Source organism: Mytilus edulis, chromosome 10 (genome assembly GCF_963676685.1).
Source record: "Mytilus edulis chromosome 10, xbMytEdul2.2, whole genome shotgun sequence".
NCBI lineage: Eukaryota > Metazoa > Mollusca > Bivalvia > Mytilida > Mytilidae > Mytilus > Mytilus edulis.
This window is the reverse complement of record NC_092353.1, coordinates 36,518,204-36,538,268: the sequence shown is the minus strand read 5'-3', so window position 1 is coordinate 36,538,268 and position 20,065 is coordinate 36,518,204. Positions and strand designations below refer to the sequence as shown.

The 20,065-nt window shown below is 32.3% G+C and overlaps 2 protein-coding genes across 2 annotated transcripts; both read right to left on the bottom strand.

Annotated features, from left to right (window-relative positions):
• Positions 1-5,083: 5,083 nt before the first annotated feature.
• Positions 5,084-6,298, bottom strand: LOC139492739 (peptidyl-prolyl cis-trans isomerase G-like). The gene has a single exon (XM_071280892.1). The coding sequence runs from the start codon at positions 6,296-6,298 to the stop codon at positions 5,084-5,086; it is 1,215 nt and encodes a 404-aa protein (XP_071136993.1).
• A 4,781-nt stretch (positions 6,299-11,079) lies between these two features.
• Positions 11,080-14,886, bottom strand: LOC139492738 (uncharacterized). The gene is made up of 3 exons (XM_071280891.1): positions 14,775-14,886; positions 14,130-14,201; positions 11,080-11,552 (listed from the first exon to the last, which is right to left on the bottom strand). Exons 1-3 carry the CDS (start codon positions 14,884-14,886, stop codon positions 11,080-11,082), a joined length of 657 nt encoding a protein of 218 aa, XP_071136992.1.
• Positions 14,887-20,065: the final 5,179 nt, after the last annotated feature.

Below are 20,065 nucleotides of genomic sequence, written 5' to 3'. Positions count from 1 at the left end.
CAAGTTTAGATGCAACAGAGGGACAAGCCAACGCTTCCTGGAATTTGCTAATAGACCCATCAGTCCATTTATATCTTAGGGGAAGTGGAAATAGTTTTGTTGTCTCAGAATTTAATTGTTCGTCAAAATCTACAGATAGAATACATGACAACAAACAATGATTTGAAATAGATTTTTGAAAATCATGGACTTTCATACATAAAAATCTATGTGAAATACTTTCACTTCCAATTATATAATCAATTACACTACTGCCCAAGGAACAGTGGGCTGTAAATTTCCCAGACAAGTCACCTAATGTCCTTCCGTTAAGGATTCTTAGTCTACTTTGGATACATAAGTCAATCAAGCTTTTCCCTCTGTTGCATCTTACCTGATCTTGACTTTCTCTAGTAGTACATGGTACATCCTCAATGTAATGTTCATCAGGCATAAATTTTGAACAATTATCATTAGGTATGAAGTCAACATCTACAGCAACACGGGCATTGAAATCTCCAAACAGTGCAATGTCCCCTTTATCATACATATTTGTGATATCATTTATAAATTGGTCCCCTTCTTTAATAGAATAAGTAGAGTTTTCAGGGGGTATATGTAGAAAACATATATATAAGTCTCTATTAAGGGAAAAGTAGTTTTTGTCTAATCTAAACCACATAAAATTTGAATTTGTGATAGGGAGGGGGGCTACTCCTGCAGATATTGACCTCCGTACCATAACGCTTATACCTCCAAAAAGTCTTCTAGACTTTTCATTTTGATTTCTAAAATTATGATAAATTTTATAGTTACATAGAGGTGAGCTAAATGATTTATTATTGTGAGTTTCTACTAGACCTACAATATCATATAAACTTATTTGTTTCAATAGACTAGAATCATTAAATTTGTCAAAATCTTTTGTCTTTATACCATCAACGTTCCACACGCATAGATTTAACTGCCTCTTTTTGGTTTTTGCCATGGCTTACGGTTAACAGGCCCTCTGCGTTTGATGAATGGGATACCTAGAATCTGATCCACACACTTCCTGATATTAGCGGCAAGAACTTTTACACCTACATCACTTAAATGATAGCCATCATTATTTATAAACTTTTTATTTATTTCACCAGAAACTGACAGATTATGGTTGTCGCAAATAACGAAATCACTAGATTCCTCGTGCATTTCTTTTACTAGGGAATTCACGGTATTTACCTTTAAGTTATATTTGCGCTCATCACTTCGGTTTGTTGCCAAGGAGACTACTATTTTTGAGTCTGGCCTTTTTTCTTTAGTCTTTTGTATAAGTTTCTCAAGTTGTAAGACACATTCTGATGAGGATTTTTTCGTAAGTTCGTTGCTCAATATATGATAGGCGATAACATCCGGGTTATAAGATTCTTCTAGTTCATCAATAACCTTTTCTGCTTGATCAATATGGTATGCTATTTTCTTCATTGTATCAAATTGTGCACTTAATCTTTCTGTTTTAATTTGTTCAGTGTTAGATGTTCCAACTAGCAATACTTTTGGTTTCTCTTTCTTTTCTTTCCTTTCAACTTGACTCCAGGATCCATGTTCATTATTCTGGTCTAATACTTGTGTTATAACTATATTTAAAGATTATTATTGATCATCTTAACGAGATCAATTTTCTCGCTAGTGCCGGTACGGCAAAAGCGAGAAAAGCAATCGAGTTGAGATGATATGAAGTTTATGAATATGTTTAGCTTTTGAAGATTTAACTATATACCACTATAAATAAATAGTAAGTAAGGAGTATGGTTACAATCCGTATCTCACCAAACACAGTTTAAAAAATAACAATAGGCGTGTACCTCATGTTTATAATATCTTGATTTGTTTGAATAATATTCTATGTTCTCACTTTCCTTTAATAGTGTTTATTTTAACTACGAAGGACTTTTGTGTTTCATGTTTTATGTCAATTTCTTCATTAAGACTACCTTTGTAGGGAAAACGGTACTATTTATTCTGCCATAGGTGACAATGTTAACATTTTCTAAATTTACCACTTTTTAAGATAAAAACCTGGATAAAACAGTTATATGTTGTGTTAGTACTTTATTACTCTGTTTTAAAAATTAAAGCCAAATAGTATCATGACCAACTTTCAACGGAGCTTGTTTATGTTATCTATGCCCACCGTCATTTTGCACCAAATTTATGAAATTTTGCAAGTCTTTTCGAATAATTCTCTAGAAAATATTTCAATAGGTTTTAAAATTTATATTGTAAATATACACACTGCAGTTATTCATAGATAAATAAAAAATATATTGTACCCTTACATCCAATCACAGCGCTCCTAATTTGACTTCCTTCACCTGCCTTGGGTACACAAAAGGCCAACTTAATGCTGGGAAAATTAAATACTACCGTTTTCCCTGTAGCACATAGCCTTTATAATAAAGATAAACATTGCGACATGTACAGATGGTATCGTTATAGAATACGGTTTCCTACGTTCAGGTATTGCTATTCAATGATATCGGGAACAAAACTGAACTGGTACATATGGTAGTTGAGAAACTGGTAAATTACGAAAAGTTACTTTAAATGAATGTTACATGTACTTGACAACGAAAGGGTAATTAAGCAGCATAGGAAACGCATTTTTATTTCTATTTTTTGTGGAGATTCTGTCTCATAAACGTTTTAAAGACATCATAGTTTATCTATTTGTAACCAATAAGATTGTGCTAGTAACTTAACATAAAAAGTGGGTGCAGGAAAAAGCAGTGAGGAACTCTAGAATGGTGCAGGGAAAAAAGTAACACAAACTGACTTGTATTGTGAATAATTAACCTTTGCCCAAAGTTGACCCAAATTGAAAATAACCGTGTGTTTACTGACGTTGTCCAATCGTTGGGCCAAATATTATATAGTATAGTGATTTTGAATAGTGCATTTGTTTTTTCAACATATTGCTTACGTTGGACTAACGGTAGACGTTTCCAGATGATTTGTTGACTTTACGTGTGGCAAACATTGCCTTTAAGTTTTATGTCGGTTGATAATTATTTGTTGATATTATGTTTGTTTATCGTTGGATCTAGAAAACAAATAGTTGATACGTTGTTCCACAGTGCTTATTTTGATAAACTGGTTAATGTTTATAACATCTGAATGCAAAATGAGTTATTGATGGAGTCATGTTGACAAGTCATGAATTAAAAAAAGAAACAGTGATTACTATTTGATTCGAAGTTTACGTTGACATATAACTAAGCTGGACGGAGGACATATTTTGACATGATATTTTTAAGTGTGTGCAAAAGAGGTTTTTATTTTATTAACATATGATGGTTACAATTTAATTTTCGGCATCATTATACGTTGGTTTATAATTGGGTTTCAGTTTTTTTTTATCAATGAAAAAAAAATATAAACAAGAATAAAATATTAGTAAAGTTTTAACGATTAAAATTTATCGTTTAGTGCAATCTTCACATATCTTGTGTTCGAATAAAAATTAATGTACGGCAATTTCTTAGTTAAGCGTTGATAGTTTCACAATCATATTGAGATCCGAATTTGAACAGTGACATTCAATCTTTTGCACCAGGCTAACAATCTAAATGCATCAACTTACAAGAAGACGGTTATTTGAAATCACTTTATGTGATTGGTCATAATTTTTACATGTGCTTTCAATGATAGTTCCTTGTTGATAAGTTTGTTGGTAAATGGCATTACAGTTTATTTTGGTTTATTGTTAGCTGTTACTACTATGTTGGTTTATCGTTGACCATTAATACTTTTTATCGGGCTAGTTGATATAATCGTTTGCTAAAATCTCCTAAAGCGGTAGTAACTGTATATTATGTGTACCTTTTGGTCATTTCATTACGATTTGGATCCTTTTTTATCTTGTTTTTGATTGTTGAGATTTCATTTCATTTCATTCCTTTGTATTCATTTTCATTTATGAAAAGTTTAACGTTTAATTTGTCGCAAAAGCTACAAACTTTTGCATAGATGTGTCAATCAATTTTGTTTGAATAAACTGATGTTAATATGGTAAATATTATATTTAAAAAATTTACATTGTACGCATACCATTGATCAAATGTTATCTAACAAACATATTTAACGTTTTTTCATAATTTGCATAAGGTTTTGTAAAAGAAAGGTTATATTTCCCCAGAATTACACCATGTTGTGCCATGAGCCAACGTTAATCATTTTTGCACAAATAACGATAGGCAAATAAAGTTGTGTTTGTTCGACGAACGATGTCGAAATGTTAGTTTTCTACCTACTTTGGTCGTAATTTTGCTTTACGTGCACGTGATATAAGTTGCATTGGATGATACCATAATCGAGGATAACAAGATTGGATCGTGTCTTCATATTCGACAATTGGAATACATCCGTGACACATCTAAACCATATCGGTAAGTCAAATTGTAAAGCGTCCGTTAATTTGTTGGAAAGAAAGACATAAACTGTACATCTATGAACTCTTGTTTTAATAGTTTGTTGTGAGAATCAAATTTCCAAGATAAAAAAAAAACCATGTTAGAATATGCAACCTCTGGAATATTGTATAAACTGAGAGATATGTACTCCATATACATTTGAGGGTGAAATTTTACACAATTTGAATAAATAACCCAAAACAAGAAGGTTGTTGTGAATTCATTACTGTTTAAACAATTGATTGCAGTCAATTCAATACTTCTAAGTAGCTCTACAGACAATTCAATGTTTTGTTGAATTGTTCAGGTAAGTACCAACCGCTAAAACTGGCTTGTAATGAACTGAACATGTCTGAATGGACTACAACCGAATTGTCTGAACAGTACTATGTTTACGCATCGAAAATTGGAAATTGACTTAAAACTAAAAAAAAATAATATCTTGGTGAGCTTTTTGTAAATGACTTTCGGACATTAATTTGTTTACTAATGAAAATTACTATCGTAATAAATATTCAATATAATCAGGGTCTTCGTCTCGTTTTTATTTATTAAATTGCATTTGTTTCTGAGTTAACCAAGCATATAAAACTGAGTTTTATATATTATTCTGAAAAAAATGTTTCGTCATTGTCAACCCTGTTCTAATATTATGTCCATACTTCTAACTGACTACGTCTTTCAGCTATTTTCCTCATTTCCGAATCGATTCTTAGTGTTTCTTTGATGTTGTATGTTTCCTCTAACGTGTTTTTCATCTTTGTGTTTCTAGGAAGTGGTTTTACTATGCCATCCCTATATTTGAGAAGCTTCGAATAATCAACAAGAACACAATGTGTCTGATTTGACCTTGAAAACTTGATTTTATTTTTGTCATGCTGCTGACTTTTAGAGCTGTCAGTTGTATTCCCTTCGCTTTTGTCTGATTCCGAACTGTCACTAAAGCTGGTATACGAATCACTTTCTAAAGACTCTTTCCTTTTAATTAAGTTCGAGTAAGATTGATGATTATCTGATGAAGTTTCCTTTGTCTCGATTACTCCGTTGTTTCCACAAACTTCATTATAGGGTCGGATGAAAGTTAAACCAGTATTTTTACTTATTGTCAGTTTGGTTTGATGGGTCACGTTGTTTCTTTGTTGATGGCCCCCATGAACTCCAATTCGTGAAAACCTGTCTTTCCTTTTTTTAATATGATGATTGTGTCTATTGCTGACCATATAAACAGTATGTTCTTTTGAAGAAATCACCTTTTCACTCACTTCATTTCGTTTTGCTTTGCTATCAGAAGATTCCCCAATGATTTGATGCGTGCTGTCATCTCTTGGAGATGAATTTTGAAACCTTTCCTTTCTTCGCGTGAACCGTTTTTCCCGCACTTTAGTGTGTTTACTATCACTGTCATCGTTTGAAGATTTAGTTTCACATCCACTTCTCGATTTTACTCTGGTGATCAAGGATGGAGACACATATGATTTTATTTCAAATTCCTTTCTCCGATACAAATTAAGACTTTTATCAATCCGTTCATCTCTTATCTTTGGTCGAAAGGCATGGACTTTAAAATGTGGATTATCTCTGTCATAATCAGAAGAAGAAGATCCAGTTTCCACATTTACTCTTCTGACTAATCTTGTTGAAGGATACATAATACGTTCTCTTTCGGGTTCTTCCCTTGCAGAAGTATTATATCGTTTGTAAATTATATCACCATTCTCGGGGAATTTCCTAATTGGCACTATCCTTATTATGCGCTTCTGTGGAGGATAGCTGTACACAACTCGTTCATCTTCATTGTAATAATCATCGCTATCAGAATCATCCGTATATGTTGGGTAGTTATTTGTCCTTATGACTTTGCACATATTGCTTGCGACTGGTAGCTTGTATGTAGTTTTATATTGATTCATTATAAATCCATTTCGTTTCACATTTGTATCTGGAAGAAAGTGAAACGGATGTCTTGATGTAAGTCTTCTTGGTAATTCTTTGTTGTTAAGGACAATTCCAGTCTTAAATATGGCAATCGTCTACCAAGATGTACAAGCACACTTCTAGACTGATAGTTTGTTCTCTTTCAATAACTACGGAAATTAAAAAGAACATATGTTTTTCTTATTGTAAGTTTAAATTGACATATTGAAATGATATTCATCTCTCAATATTACACAATAGACACGCTTATAACTAATAATATTGGTAAATTAGACCGTCATCTTTTGTTTTTAAGAATTTTGGCAATATATCAAATTCTTATTTCGTCTACAACAATATAGATATCAGATTACGCAGTGTTTTGTTTCAAACCTAAATGATGGTTTTTAAAAGCGTAATGATGTAATTGTATATGTGTTGTAAACTGTATATGTATTGAGGTCATTATTATTTATTTATAAAACAAAAGATGGTGATCTGATCTTTTGGTCAGAATAAATACACATATTGCGTTTAAATGTACCAACTAATAAAATGAATTTGTTGAAGAAAAAAAAAATTAATATATGTTACATTTCAACATATATTGATTCATTTATTTATCTTTTTATATTTACTGTTACTCGGTCATTTCCGCTTATCGCTGTAACGAATGACACTGCATGTAATCAAAATTTGTGAAATTGTTGTAGTTATTTGAAGGTAAATAATTGCTTGATAGCTTTGGTGAATATCATTGTCGTGATGTCTGTTGATGATCATGGATTGATATTTACCGACTTGTGGGAAATATTACATTTTTGTATATAAAGATGAGCCAATGTCCATGTGAAATCAATATGAACACTGCTTTTTGTGCGCAATATTATGAATTGTCTACCCAAACAACAGATTTCCTTAGCAGTTTTCGAGGCAAAACCTTTACGGATTTTGGGACCTCAATCCTCGTAAAGTTCGTACTTTTTTGGCCATTCAAATATTTTGGATCAGGCGGCACTGGTGAGTCTTTTAAGACGAGACGCTCATCTAGTGTATACAAAAAAATAAGCCTGGTATAGTTGATGACGTTTTCATTTAATCGCGATTTCTAATTTCCATCTCTGAACCAACATCCTTCGCTCTTCTTAACCCAGTCCGCGTGATAAGCGAGCAAAAAGCAGAATAATACATATAGATACGTGCATATCTTGATATATCTTTGCCAAAAATTCTTTTGATTATAACAAATCAGACAATTACTATACTATAATTCCGTCAATACTCTACTACATTTATATTTAATTTAAAGATTTGTCTGGTCTGTGCATAAATTGGGTCTTATATCGGCCGAAAGTAACCAAAGTTTACAATAAATGTCTACTAGTATGTTGTAAGCTAGGTTACGATGTAATTGTTCCACATAACTTTTTATTCATATGCTATAATGAACGTCTGTCATTGTACTGCTTGGAAAACGTTTACTTTTAGAAATAATTTTATATGTAATCATTTTCCCATAAAAAAAATACCGGCCGCTTCTTGACTTTTTTTGCTGTTATTTAAGAAAGGGGGTGTATTTGTGTCAAAGGTCAATCATTGTGAATTTACAGTAGCCAATATTCTTCAATATGCAAACATGCAATAGAATATCGAATATATTTTTCAATTAAGGTAGATTCATGGTATACCGCCATCTTGGATTGAACAATCACAGTAAAAAATCGGTCTAGTTATTTGCCTAAATCTGCAAATTTGAAGACAGATTTGCAATTTAATGGTTATAGACTGTTCAAAAATATAAAGAAAACTTGGCAATTTATTGTATAATCCAAAATATTTAAACAAATATCATTTTTCTTGCTTTTAGAATCATTTTTTTCAAACGAGCCATTTAAGGGAAGATAACTCTTTTAGAAAAAATTATACTGGACAGATAGGGAATTTTTTTCTTTTTACTTGTAGCAAGAAAACAAGTTCGTTGACACCTTTTTTTTATTTTATTTTCTTAAAACATATTACAAAACCTATCTTTTCACAATTTATTTCAAAATTCTATCTCATAGATTTTTTTTATGCACACAAATGTGTTTTTCCATGAACACTCTAACCAAATTTAGGCAATTTTCAACGACTCATAGCTTGAAAAATAGGACGGTGACCCATCCTTTTTATTATATTTTTGAAAAGAGCATATTAAAATCTTCATTCTGGCTAAGTATAAGAAAATTCTGTCTCAAAAAATATTTACTTATGATCTACCTTAAATATCCATATTATTTACACTTAGACAGTTCCAAGACAATTATATAGTGTGTTAGTAGTAGTGCAGTACTACTAAACTGCAATTTCAATACTAATAATGTATACGTTTGTTTATCAGAGAAAGGGAAGTAAATCAATATACTTTAATTTTTTTTATTGTTAATCGATGATCATAATATCCTATTTATAGTTATACGTTTGTACATTTATTTTTTTTAATCATGTTTAAGGTAATACGGGTGTCTTTCGTTGTCTTAACATATAAAATAGCACAGCACAATAGGTTCTGTATTATAATCAAGTCAACAAAATTTGATGCAGGAATGCAATTATCAATGTGAATTTTGAATTAAATAAAATATATAATATCTAAACATATCATTACTATTATTTCTACAATCGAAAGTTAACTTTACTTGATTTTCAATGTTTTAAAATTAGCGTATTATTTGGTGTGTGTGTGTGTGTGTGTGTGTGTGTGGTGGGGAGGATCTATAAAACAGAAATTTTCATAATCTAGAGCTTGACTGTGAAGAAGCTTGTTGACTATCATTTTTATCATATTTTTGAACATATCGCAAATTATACTATACTACTTGTTGGCAAAGTATGAACACACTTTATCATATCTAATTTATACTCCCATACCAGAAGTCATTATTACAAAAAAGAAACATAGTTAAAAACCCATAGTCGAAATATACACATACAAGTAACTTTGTTTTTCATACCAAACATATATACATCTATATAGTTGATCTGTTACTTCAAATTACTATCTTTCTTTCCCTTATAGCACCGTCGATACAATTCTTTAAATTCGAAATTTGATCATGAGTGACACGGCTACATGGAAGATCGGCAATACCTTTCACTAATCATGAAAAAAGACTGACCATCGATTACAGAAATTATGATGAATCTACAGAAATAAATAGGATTTCATCTGTTGTAATGGAAAATACTCCTCGGCAAGTCTGCGCTTTTTTTTTTATTAATCAGAAACAACAAGTAAACTTACAATGTTAAGCTCCAGGCCAAAATCTGAAGTCTTATATAAATTGTATTGAAATTTGTGAAACAATTAGGTATTTGAAGTGATATCAATAGCCACCGACAAATAAAGGCAACATCAGTATACCGCTGTTCAAAAGTTATAAATCGTCATAAATCGATTGAGAGAAAACAAATCCGGGTTACAAACTAAAGCGGAGGGATACACATCAATTATAAGAAAAATACCAGAACATAGAAGTGCAACAAACAACAACACGTCAATCCAAACAGGAAAAATTGATAATTTTAAATTCCTTTCTTAAAGCATAAATTTGAACTTCTATAAATTCAAAAAATTGTTGGGTGCATTTTTGTATGAATTATTAAACAGAGAACAAAATGCAAGATAAGTCATTGCGATTTCAGAAAATGCTACAAAGAAAAAATACTATTATGGTGGGTTATATTTTTTCCAAACTAATTTATTCTATCCTTTTTTTCAGAATAATAAAAACTTCGTAATTATATCTGAATTAACAGTATGCCAATCAGTAAATAAAATAAGATGCACAAAGCGGTGCTACATGTTCCACTTGTATGTACAAGGCCTCATTTGATTTTTTCATTGATCAGAAGAAATGAAACCACTGGAACCGAAATTTCTACTTTTATGTATATGTTGTATCCCCGTTCATATGGAGTATATTTCTTCAATTCATACAATATAATGTGGCTTATGTTCCCGATTAAGATGTCCTTATGGTGGTGATTAAAAGGAAGCTATTAAAACAATAGTTCTCAGCTGTAAAGTTGGAATATTTTCTTCAGCAATTTTTAAGGTTCGGTTAAGAGCTATAGAATATCTATATCTAAGATGACTGAGCAAAATGTTCTTTTTGTGTCGTAGACACCACCCAGCTGATTTACATATTAAAGTTCAATACAGCGTGTGTCACTTCTTTCACGCCATTTTTAATTTCAAACAGCTTTTTCAGCATAAACAATAACCTAGGCTTTTAAGCTCTATTATTGATACATGAGTGCAACCATGAATTGAAAAAAAAAAATGAAAACGTCTATTTGAGTGGAACATTGGATAGTACAATTTTAGATATGAAAATTACGTACATACATCATGGCATTATAATATGTGTACCTTTTGGAATTATGTGAAGTAAATACAACATGTTTTCGATGCCAATTGGGTAGTGTTAGTTAAAGTAATTTTTAACGTCATTGGCACCACATTTGTCATTCACGACAAATATTTTAATGAGGTATTAAGGTAATTGTAACTTGTTAACTTAGCCTCTTTTTCAATATTCGACAAGTCCAATGTATATATTAAAACCAATCGAACAACAAGTTTCTACCGTTGTTTTAATGCATTTTTTATGGTCTTTAGTAGAATAATATTTCTTATTTATATGTTTTTAGTTTGAAAACAGAATGAAAACAAACACAGTTATTATTTTTATTTCGAGCAAACAACACAGTTTACTGCTAGGTTGTCTCCATATGGCGGGCATGGCAATGATCCACACTTAGTCGATGTTGGATAGAGGAGGAAGCCATTTTTATTATCTTGTCCGCCTTGTATAAATTCTGGCAGACTATCGATGCAGATGAACGATGACGGTCTATGGCCGTAGTATCCAGATGCCAAAACTCCATAATATTCCATGTTCCATCCATCATAACACGTTATCCTACCAGGAATCATCACAGCGGATGAAGTGTTTCTGCTTCTACACAGAGCACATGGAGCATCTTCATCCTGGGCACCTCTAATAAAATAATTTCCCTCTTCATATTCTGATCCCGCCAAAATACTGTTTCCAGGAGCTGTTCGGTTACTAAGTTCAGGATTATTTGGAAGACACAATATATTAGAAGGCCCTCCGGCAGATGTTGAAGATGTTAAGTATTCCTGTCCGGCTGTAAAACCTACAATTACGATTTAAATATATCACACATCATCATAGTGACTTTGGTAATAGTACAATTGTCTTAATGTAAGATACATTTGATTTTAGGTGCTCGATTGTCTAGTCTGTTACAACCGTATTTACATGTAATAAGTTAAATGCATGTATGCTGCTCTGCTATATGTATTTACAACTATTTGTTTTTGTTAAAACGTTTATAAATTTGAACGTCCTTATTGAAGAAAGCAGAAAGCGGTTCGTATTATTTTCAATTCATACGCGTCATCTTAGATAGAAAAGCAACATCCGTATTATCATAAGTCACAAAAACCACCGAAACATCTACAATCAATATGACAAGTACAGATTCTTATTCAATTAATTTCGAGCAGAAACAATATGCATTTTTAAGTTCACAGACAGAAAAGACTTGACACGACCATTTACACTGTGTTGTTGAAATGTCGTCTCATGAACCTTTATACAATACATTCTATATCTGTTTTATTAATTACTGTAATTATCTTATACATCTTATACCACATTTTTGTTAATGATATTCCAGATATATTTGATGAAGATTGCTTTCCAGTTAAACTAAATAATACAAAACGTAATTGTCTGATGTATGCAGATGATCTAATTTTGCTTTCTGAAACTCCTAGGGGTCTACAAGAATGTCTTGATAAACTACAGATCTATTGCAATAATTGGGGACTGGAAGTTAATATTACTTAATCCAAAGTCATGATTTTTAGTAATTCTGGTAGACTTCTTTCTACTCAATTTCATTTAAATAATACCCCCCCCCCCCCTAACGAACACAAAAAATTATACCTACTTTGGTGTCAAGTTTAGTATTAATGGCAAATTTACAGATGCCCAACATGAAATGTATAATAAAGGGCTAAAGGCCTTATTTAAATTAAAAAAATAAAGGGCTAAAGGCCTTATTTAAACTAAAAAAAATGTTTCTCAGGTCATAAACCAAAAATAAAAACACTACTTCATGTTTTTGACCATACAGTTAAATCAGTATTAATGTATGGCAGTGAAATATGGGGTGACATTAACTTTCACAAACTAAACACTCAAGGGGATAACTATTTCAAAAAACTATGTGGAGACCTGGCAGTAGAGAAGGCTCATTTAAGCTTATGTAAATTTATACTTGGAGTAAGTGAAAAAGCAACAAATATTGCAGTTATGGATGAACTGGGCAGATATCCTTTATTTTTGGAGGTTTTATGTTTAAATACTATATACGTTTAAAAAAATCTGATGATTTATTATTAAAAGAGGCTTTCAACCTCTCAAAATCTCTACATGATGAGCAGAAAAAGAGCTGGTATACCAGTATTCAAACTTTATTTAAATACTTTAGCATCAATGAAAATTATGCACTTAATTTAAAGACGAAGTTAAAAAACTATTTATGCAAAATGATGCAATCAAAATATGATTTAATATGGAAAACTGAGCTTAATAATGATTTCAGAGGCAATAAACTATATGGTAACAAGCTTAGAACTTATAGACTTTTTAAAAGCAGATTTTGCTTAGAAAATTACCTTTTGCAGGATTTTAGATATAGACATTATTTAACGAAATTCCGTATCAGGGCTCACGATTTAGAGGTTGAGAGGGGAAGGTACAAAAATCTGACAGTGTCAGAACGTATCTGTAAATTGTGTGGTACTGAGGTTGAGGATGAAATTCATTTTCTTCTTCAGTGCCACAAACTTTCAAATATTCGTTTCAACTTTTTAAATGAAATAAAACAACGGTTTGAAAATTTTAGTGGTTTAGATATTAAATCACAATTTATTTGGCTAATGTCCTCTGAAGATATTTTCATACTCTAGAAACTCGGAGAATTATTGGAAAATTTATCCTCATATAGGAAAGTTTCCTTAAATGATATATAGATATAGTAATGCCCAGTGACTTTTTTTTAACCTAGTTATATTATTAAACACTGTGCTTGTTGTATTCTTCTACTTGTCTTAATAAATATATATATATATATTGTTGGGTTGATGTTTAGACGAGTTGTATATATATATATATATATACAACTCGTCTAAACATCAACCCAACAATGTTAGATCTGTAAATTTGCTTTCGCAAATTTTTGGTTCTTCCCTCGCCGGGATTCGAACCCATGCTACTGTGATATCGTGACACCAAATCGCCTGCACTGCAGCCGTCCCGCTAGACCACACGACCACCTGGGCTCTCAAAAAAAGAGCTTTCGGTGGGCATGTGTTACCTTTCCACTTCAGTTTTAATCTAGCGGCGTACTATATATATTTATAACATTGTATCTTAATCATATTGAATCACTTGTAATCATTTGTATGTAATTAATGTTGATTGTTCTGCTCCTTGCGGGCGCTTTGATTAGCAATAAAATATATTTGAATTTGAATTTGTAACACCCTTTACCTAACAGCGTTACAGTACGTCAAATGGAAGCAGAATAAAAACAATGATAGCGGCACACATCCAACGGTCAAATTGTTGAACGTCTACGAGTCATTAAAAAAAATCCCTTTTGATAAATGTAAGTAATAAACAAGTTCATATACATTACCTGTGTAAACTAAGTCTGTGTTTACTCCAGCACATTGTTTACGTCCCCAACGAACATATGTAGATCCTGGATCTGTTAATGGTTTAATAACAAAAGAAAACAAAATAGATCAAAAGTTAATTTTGTACAAGAAACAGGAAAAAATTTAAACACTTATCATGTGAATTAGAATTTAAGATATTAAGTCTTCATACCAGTTACTTTTGTCTCAGCTAAAAAGTCGAATTGAAACATTTGAAATAAAATTCCTTTTCGCTTACCTCCGGAACATATCTTGTACCAATTACTTGAGAGACTTATTGTCTATTTATTTATCTTCTTAGTCCGAAATTTTATTTTACCTTCAAAATGATTTTTTCGTGGTGAAATGCACATTTTCCGCACAATTGTGACCTAACTATACAGCTATTTAAAAGTTGAATGGGTTCTTGGTTAAACAATTTTTTTTATCTACAGCGTGTATGAATTTTGTTTATTCGTAGAATCAAGGACCAAAGATCAGTTTATCTTTATACAGTTTATAATCAATCTAACAAATATATCCAAACGTTTGGAAATTCCGCTAAAAACCCCAAAGAAAGACTTACAAATCAAATACGGATGGATGCAGCTAATTACCATGCAACAATGATTGAGAAACTTTACCTTTCTCCTGAGCAAGTTTGGTTTGTAGTTGAGACAGGTTCTTCTGAAAATCCAAACGTTTAGACGTCTCCTTCACGAGGGTTGCCTCAAGATGTGCTATGGTTGTCTGCATGTTTGAATTTTGTTTCTGCAGTGTTGTGTTAGTCCAATCATATCTTGCAATGATTTCTCAACACTTGACAACCTCGAAGCCGTAACATCAGGGTCATTTAATAAAAGTCGCTTATTTTCTAAACTAGTTTTGTTGTTTGCACGAACAACGTCAGAATGAATGACGTGTAATGCCAGCACTATACTACATAATATGTGCATGATTAAGAATGAACGATTTAACAAATAGTGATAAGATATGTATTCTCTAGTTTCTCAACTGATCCAGTTATATTCAGAGCATGAGATAAGTAAAATGAAAAGAAAAGCAATCGTGAAATATAGACAGCTGACTATTTGAACAGTCAGTGTGCTTTAGAATTTTGAAACTAAATACTTTGATTATTTCCCTTGCTACATATCTGCAACGGTTAGTGATATGTAATTAAGTAACTGGAAATAAATGATAATGGAACTCAGCCTAAAGGCTTATCCCTTATTTCAAAATTGTAATCATAAACGTGCATGTAGAATTTTGCCAGAGTGAAGATTTCAAGAAGAAATGAAGATTTCTTTAAAAAAAAAAACAAGATTTGAGACCAGTTTTTCTTTTTTTTCTTCTATAAAGAATATTACCAATAGTGTTTTTGGAGACAGAGTAAATTCAATAATGTATTTTTCTTTTTCAATTTGGATGGTGTATCAAACTCTTCAAAAGGGGTGAACATAACTTTCTTTTAATTTTTGATACTCCTTCAAATATATTGTAAGGGTATAGCTAACTATACTGTCTTGGTTTTGCACATTGACGTTGGTGACTGTACGATGGCAAAGTATTGCTTATAACGACGTCGCTCAGTCTCTAGTAGATATTTGTCTGATTTGGAGTCTAACCACAGCACCGTATTTGTTTTCACATTATCGATATAAGTGTATATAAATGTCAACTGTAGACTGTTAAACGATTGTCTTTTTAACTTTGAAAATGGTTTGATTGCTGATCATGCCAAGTTAGAAAGACTATTTAACTGCCGTGTTAGTGAACAACAGAGACAAAAGAAGTATGGAAAAAGTAAAATACCAAACACACCAGAATCCGAGGAAATTAAATGGAAAGTCCTTAATCAGATATTAGAATCAAAACTTAAACACATCAAACGAATGGTTAACAACTGTTATAGTCCTTACATGCCACTGCTGGTGGACGTTTCTTATCCCAGGCACAGATAACCTTAGCCGTATTTGGCACAACTTTTTGGAATTTTGGATCCTCAATGCTCTTCAACTTTGTACTAGTTTGGCTTTATAAATATTTTGATATGAGCGTCACTGATGAGTCTTCTGAAGACGAAACGCGCGTCTGGCGTACTAAATTATAATCCTGGTACCTTTGATAACCATTTACACCACTGGGTCGATGCCACTGCTAGTGGACGTTTCGTCCCCGATGTTATCACCATTCCAGTAGTCAACACTTCGGTGTTGACATGAATATCAATAATGTGATCATTTTTATAAATTTCCTGTCTAAAAAACTTTGAATTTTTCGAAAAACTTAGGATTTTCTTATCCCAGGCATAGATTACCTTAGCCGTATTTGGCACAACTTTTTGGAATTTTGGATCCTCAATGCTCTTCAACTTTGTACTAGTTTGGCTTTATAAATATTTTGATATAAAGCCACTGATGAGTCTTATGAAGACGAAACGCGCGTCTGGCGTACTAAATTATAATCCTGGTACCTTTGATAACCATTTACACCACTGGGTCGATGCCACTGCTGATGGACGTTTCGTCCCCGAGAGTATCACCAGCCCAGTAGTCAACACTTCGGTGTTGACATGAATATCAATAATGTGGTCATTTTTATAAATTTCCTGTCTAAAAAACTTTGAATTTTTCGAAAAACTTAGGATTTTCTTATCCCAGGCATAGACTACCTTAGCCGTATTTAGCACAACTTTTTGGAATTTTGGATCCTCAATGCTCTTCAACTTTGTACTAGTTTGGCTTTATAAATATTTTGATATGAGCGTCACTGATGAGTCTTATGAAGACGAAACGCGCGTCTGGCGTACTAAATTATAATCCTGGTAATTTTGATAACCATTTACACCACTGGGTCGATGCCACTGCTGATGGACGTTTCGTCCCCGAGGGTATCACCAGCCCAGTAGTCAACACTTCGGTGTTGACATGAATATCAATAATGTGGTCATTTTTATAAATTTCCTGTCTAAAAAACTTTGAATTTTTCGAAAAACTTAGGATTTTCTTATCCCAGGCATAGATTACCGTAGCCGTATTTGGCACAACGTTTAGGAATCCTCAATGCTCTTCAACTTTGTACTAGTTTGGCTTTATAAATATTTTGATATGAGCGTCACTGATGAGTCTTATAAAGACGAAACTCGCGTCTGGCGTACTAAATTATAATCCTGGTACCTTTGATAACTATTGGTACAGGCATTTTCTTATGTTGACAATTTTGGATTAAACCTTGATTGATAGCTATCTAAACAACTCACTTGTTGAATTCGCATTATATAAATTACAATGTGCGAACAAAACATACAAGCATAATAGATATCATGTAAAAATTAGTGGTACAGCACTCCACATTGTGTAACATTCATTCTTACTCAAGCAGAAACACACAAACCAAGATATCAAGAAATTGATACAAACAATAACAATGACATTGCAAAAAAAATTTGTGAAAAAGCCTACTAAAGTACTGTTCACTATACAGTAAAACTTTAGACCAAGGAACACAAACCTCATCAAAAACTATAATTGAACTCATGTGCTCCGGACTAGTTATCAACTTTTGTTGCTTATGCAACTACAATGAAAGTTATGCGTTACATTTAAAGATGACAGAGTTGAGAAAAACACAGATTTTATTGTCGCTACTGGCACAACAATTTGAATTTATACATGGACGTTGTCATCTTTGACACACACATTTCATGACGGTGATCAAGCAAATTATTAAAGCGTCCATTAAACATTTAAACTTTTGTTGTAAACTCTTTGTTCCATAGCATAACATAATTAAACCATGTCATGAAATGTAAGCTCTGGTATATATTCTATTTCAGGCGCGTCTGAACTTTTACTGCATCTAAATCAAAAGGTCCCAAAAAGAAAACTGATATCATATCTGTCATTGTTAGGTTAAGTGCTCAACCGATAATCATGGTTAAATTATAGACTAAAAGCAATATACAAAGATATAACTATGCATATTTAGTAAGGAAACATCGTTAATATATCAAATAGTTATCAAAGGTACCAGAGTTAGGATTTAATTCGCCAAACGCTCATTTCGTCTACATAAGACTCATCAGTGACGTTCAGATCAAAACAGCTTAAATCAAACGTGAAGCAAAGGGATAATGATGGTACTTATATAGAAGTCAACCCAAAAGTAGTAATCATTTTGTATTTTAACTTACAACATTGGGATGTGTATCACATCTTTTTTTTACTATTTAACTTTAGTTGTGGTACAATATGACGTTCAAATAAGTCAAATGTTTCAGTTCTAGTATTTCTGTGGGTGGTCTGAAATCTGTATCAACAACTTACTTTGGACTTTTTTTATGTAGCTTCGGATATATTGATTCAAAATCCTCATCGTAATATATCTTAACTTCAATGTTGTCGGGTTCTTCTTTCTCTCTGGATTCTAACACTTTCGAGTAGTCCACGTGAAGACATATTGTCGGATTTGACCTCGCAGACGTGGTTTTGTGCATGACACTATGTTGATTTGCAGAGCTGTCTGTTGTATTTCCATCACTTTCAACTGATTCGGAACTTTCACTCAATCTTGAAAAAGAGTAATTTTCAAAAGACTTTTTCTGATTTATTCTGTTGCAAGATTTCGGTTTATCCGCTGAATCACTCTTGTTCTCAACTTGATCCTTTAGTTCATAAAGTTCACTATAGGGTCGGATAAAATTTACACCAGAATTGTTTTTGATTACCTGTTGGGTTTGATGGGTCAGATTGCTTCCTTGTTTTTGACAGTCAGAAACTTCCTTTGGAGGAATACATTCTATCTTATGTTGAAGAATATCATCAGGTCTACCGACCACCTTGGTAACTGTTTCATCTTTTAAAGATGATACAACTTCAGTCATCATCATCCGTTTTGCGAAGCTGTCAGCGGATTTTCCAATTATGTGATAAGGTATGATGGGTCTTTTCGATGAACTTGAAAAACTTTCAATTCTTCTTTCAAACCGTTTGGTTTTCACTTTGGTATGAGTACTGTCACTGTAAGCAGTTGAAGAGCCAGTTAAACTTCCACTTCCCGAATTTACCCTGGTATTAAATCGCAATGGCGGAGAAAAATATGAAAGTTTTTCGGGTTTCTTTTTTCGGGACGAATAACATGCTTCATTAATCCGTTTATTTATAGGTTCTGATCGAATGACCTTGACTTTACTGTGTTCGTTATCTCTGTAATAAACAGAAGAAAGAATAGCTTCACTTTCCTTTTTTAAATTAAGACTTCTAATGCATCGATTTGATGGATACATAATGCGGTCTCCTCCTAATTCTCTCTTTCGAGGAGCAACATACCTTTTGACAATTCTCTTAGGACGCTGTTCAGGGGCTGACCTAGTTGTCACTATTGTCATTGCGCGTCTTGGTTGAGGATAGCTTTTCAAGCTTTGTTTATCTTCAATGTAATCATCATCACTATCTGAATCTACCGTATATTTTGAGTATTCGTTTGTCCTTTTGATTCTGTACATTGCTGTAAGCTGGAAAAAATTTATATTAGTTCTGAATCCTTTTTTTCCGCTCTACAATGTATTTGGAAGAGGGTAAACATAAATAATTTGGCCAAATCTCTTCGATATCTCTATGTTGTTACGGACATGGAATACAATAAAAACCTAAAGAGTTATCGTTACATTCACTTTATCAACTAAGGAAATCACAACTTATATTTGTTTTTATTGTTGTCTTTTAGTTTAAATTGAACTTTTGACTTTATTCTATTCATTTTTCAATATAACACAATAGACATGCTTACAACCAAATCAAGAATGTTGGCAGTGAAACAAATTGTGTATAAAAATAGAATACTATATATATATATATCAGATTGCGAAGTGTTATGTTTCAAACCTCAAATATAGTTTTCAATCGCCTTGATGATTATCAAAAGGTGTTGTAAC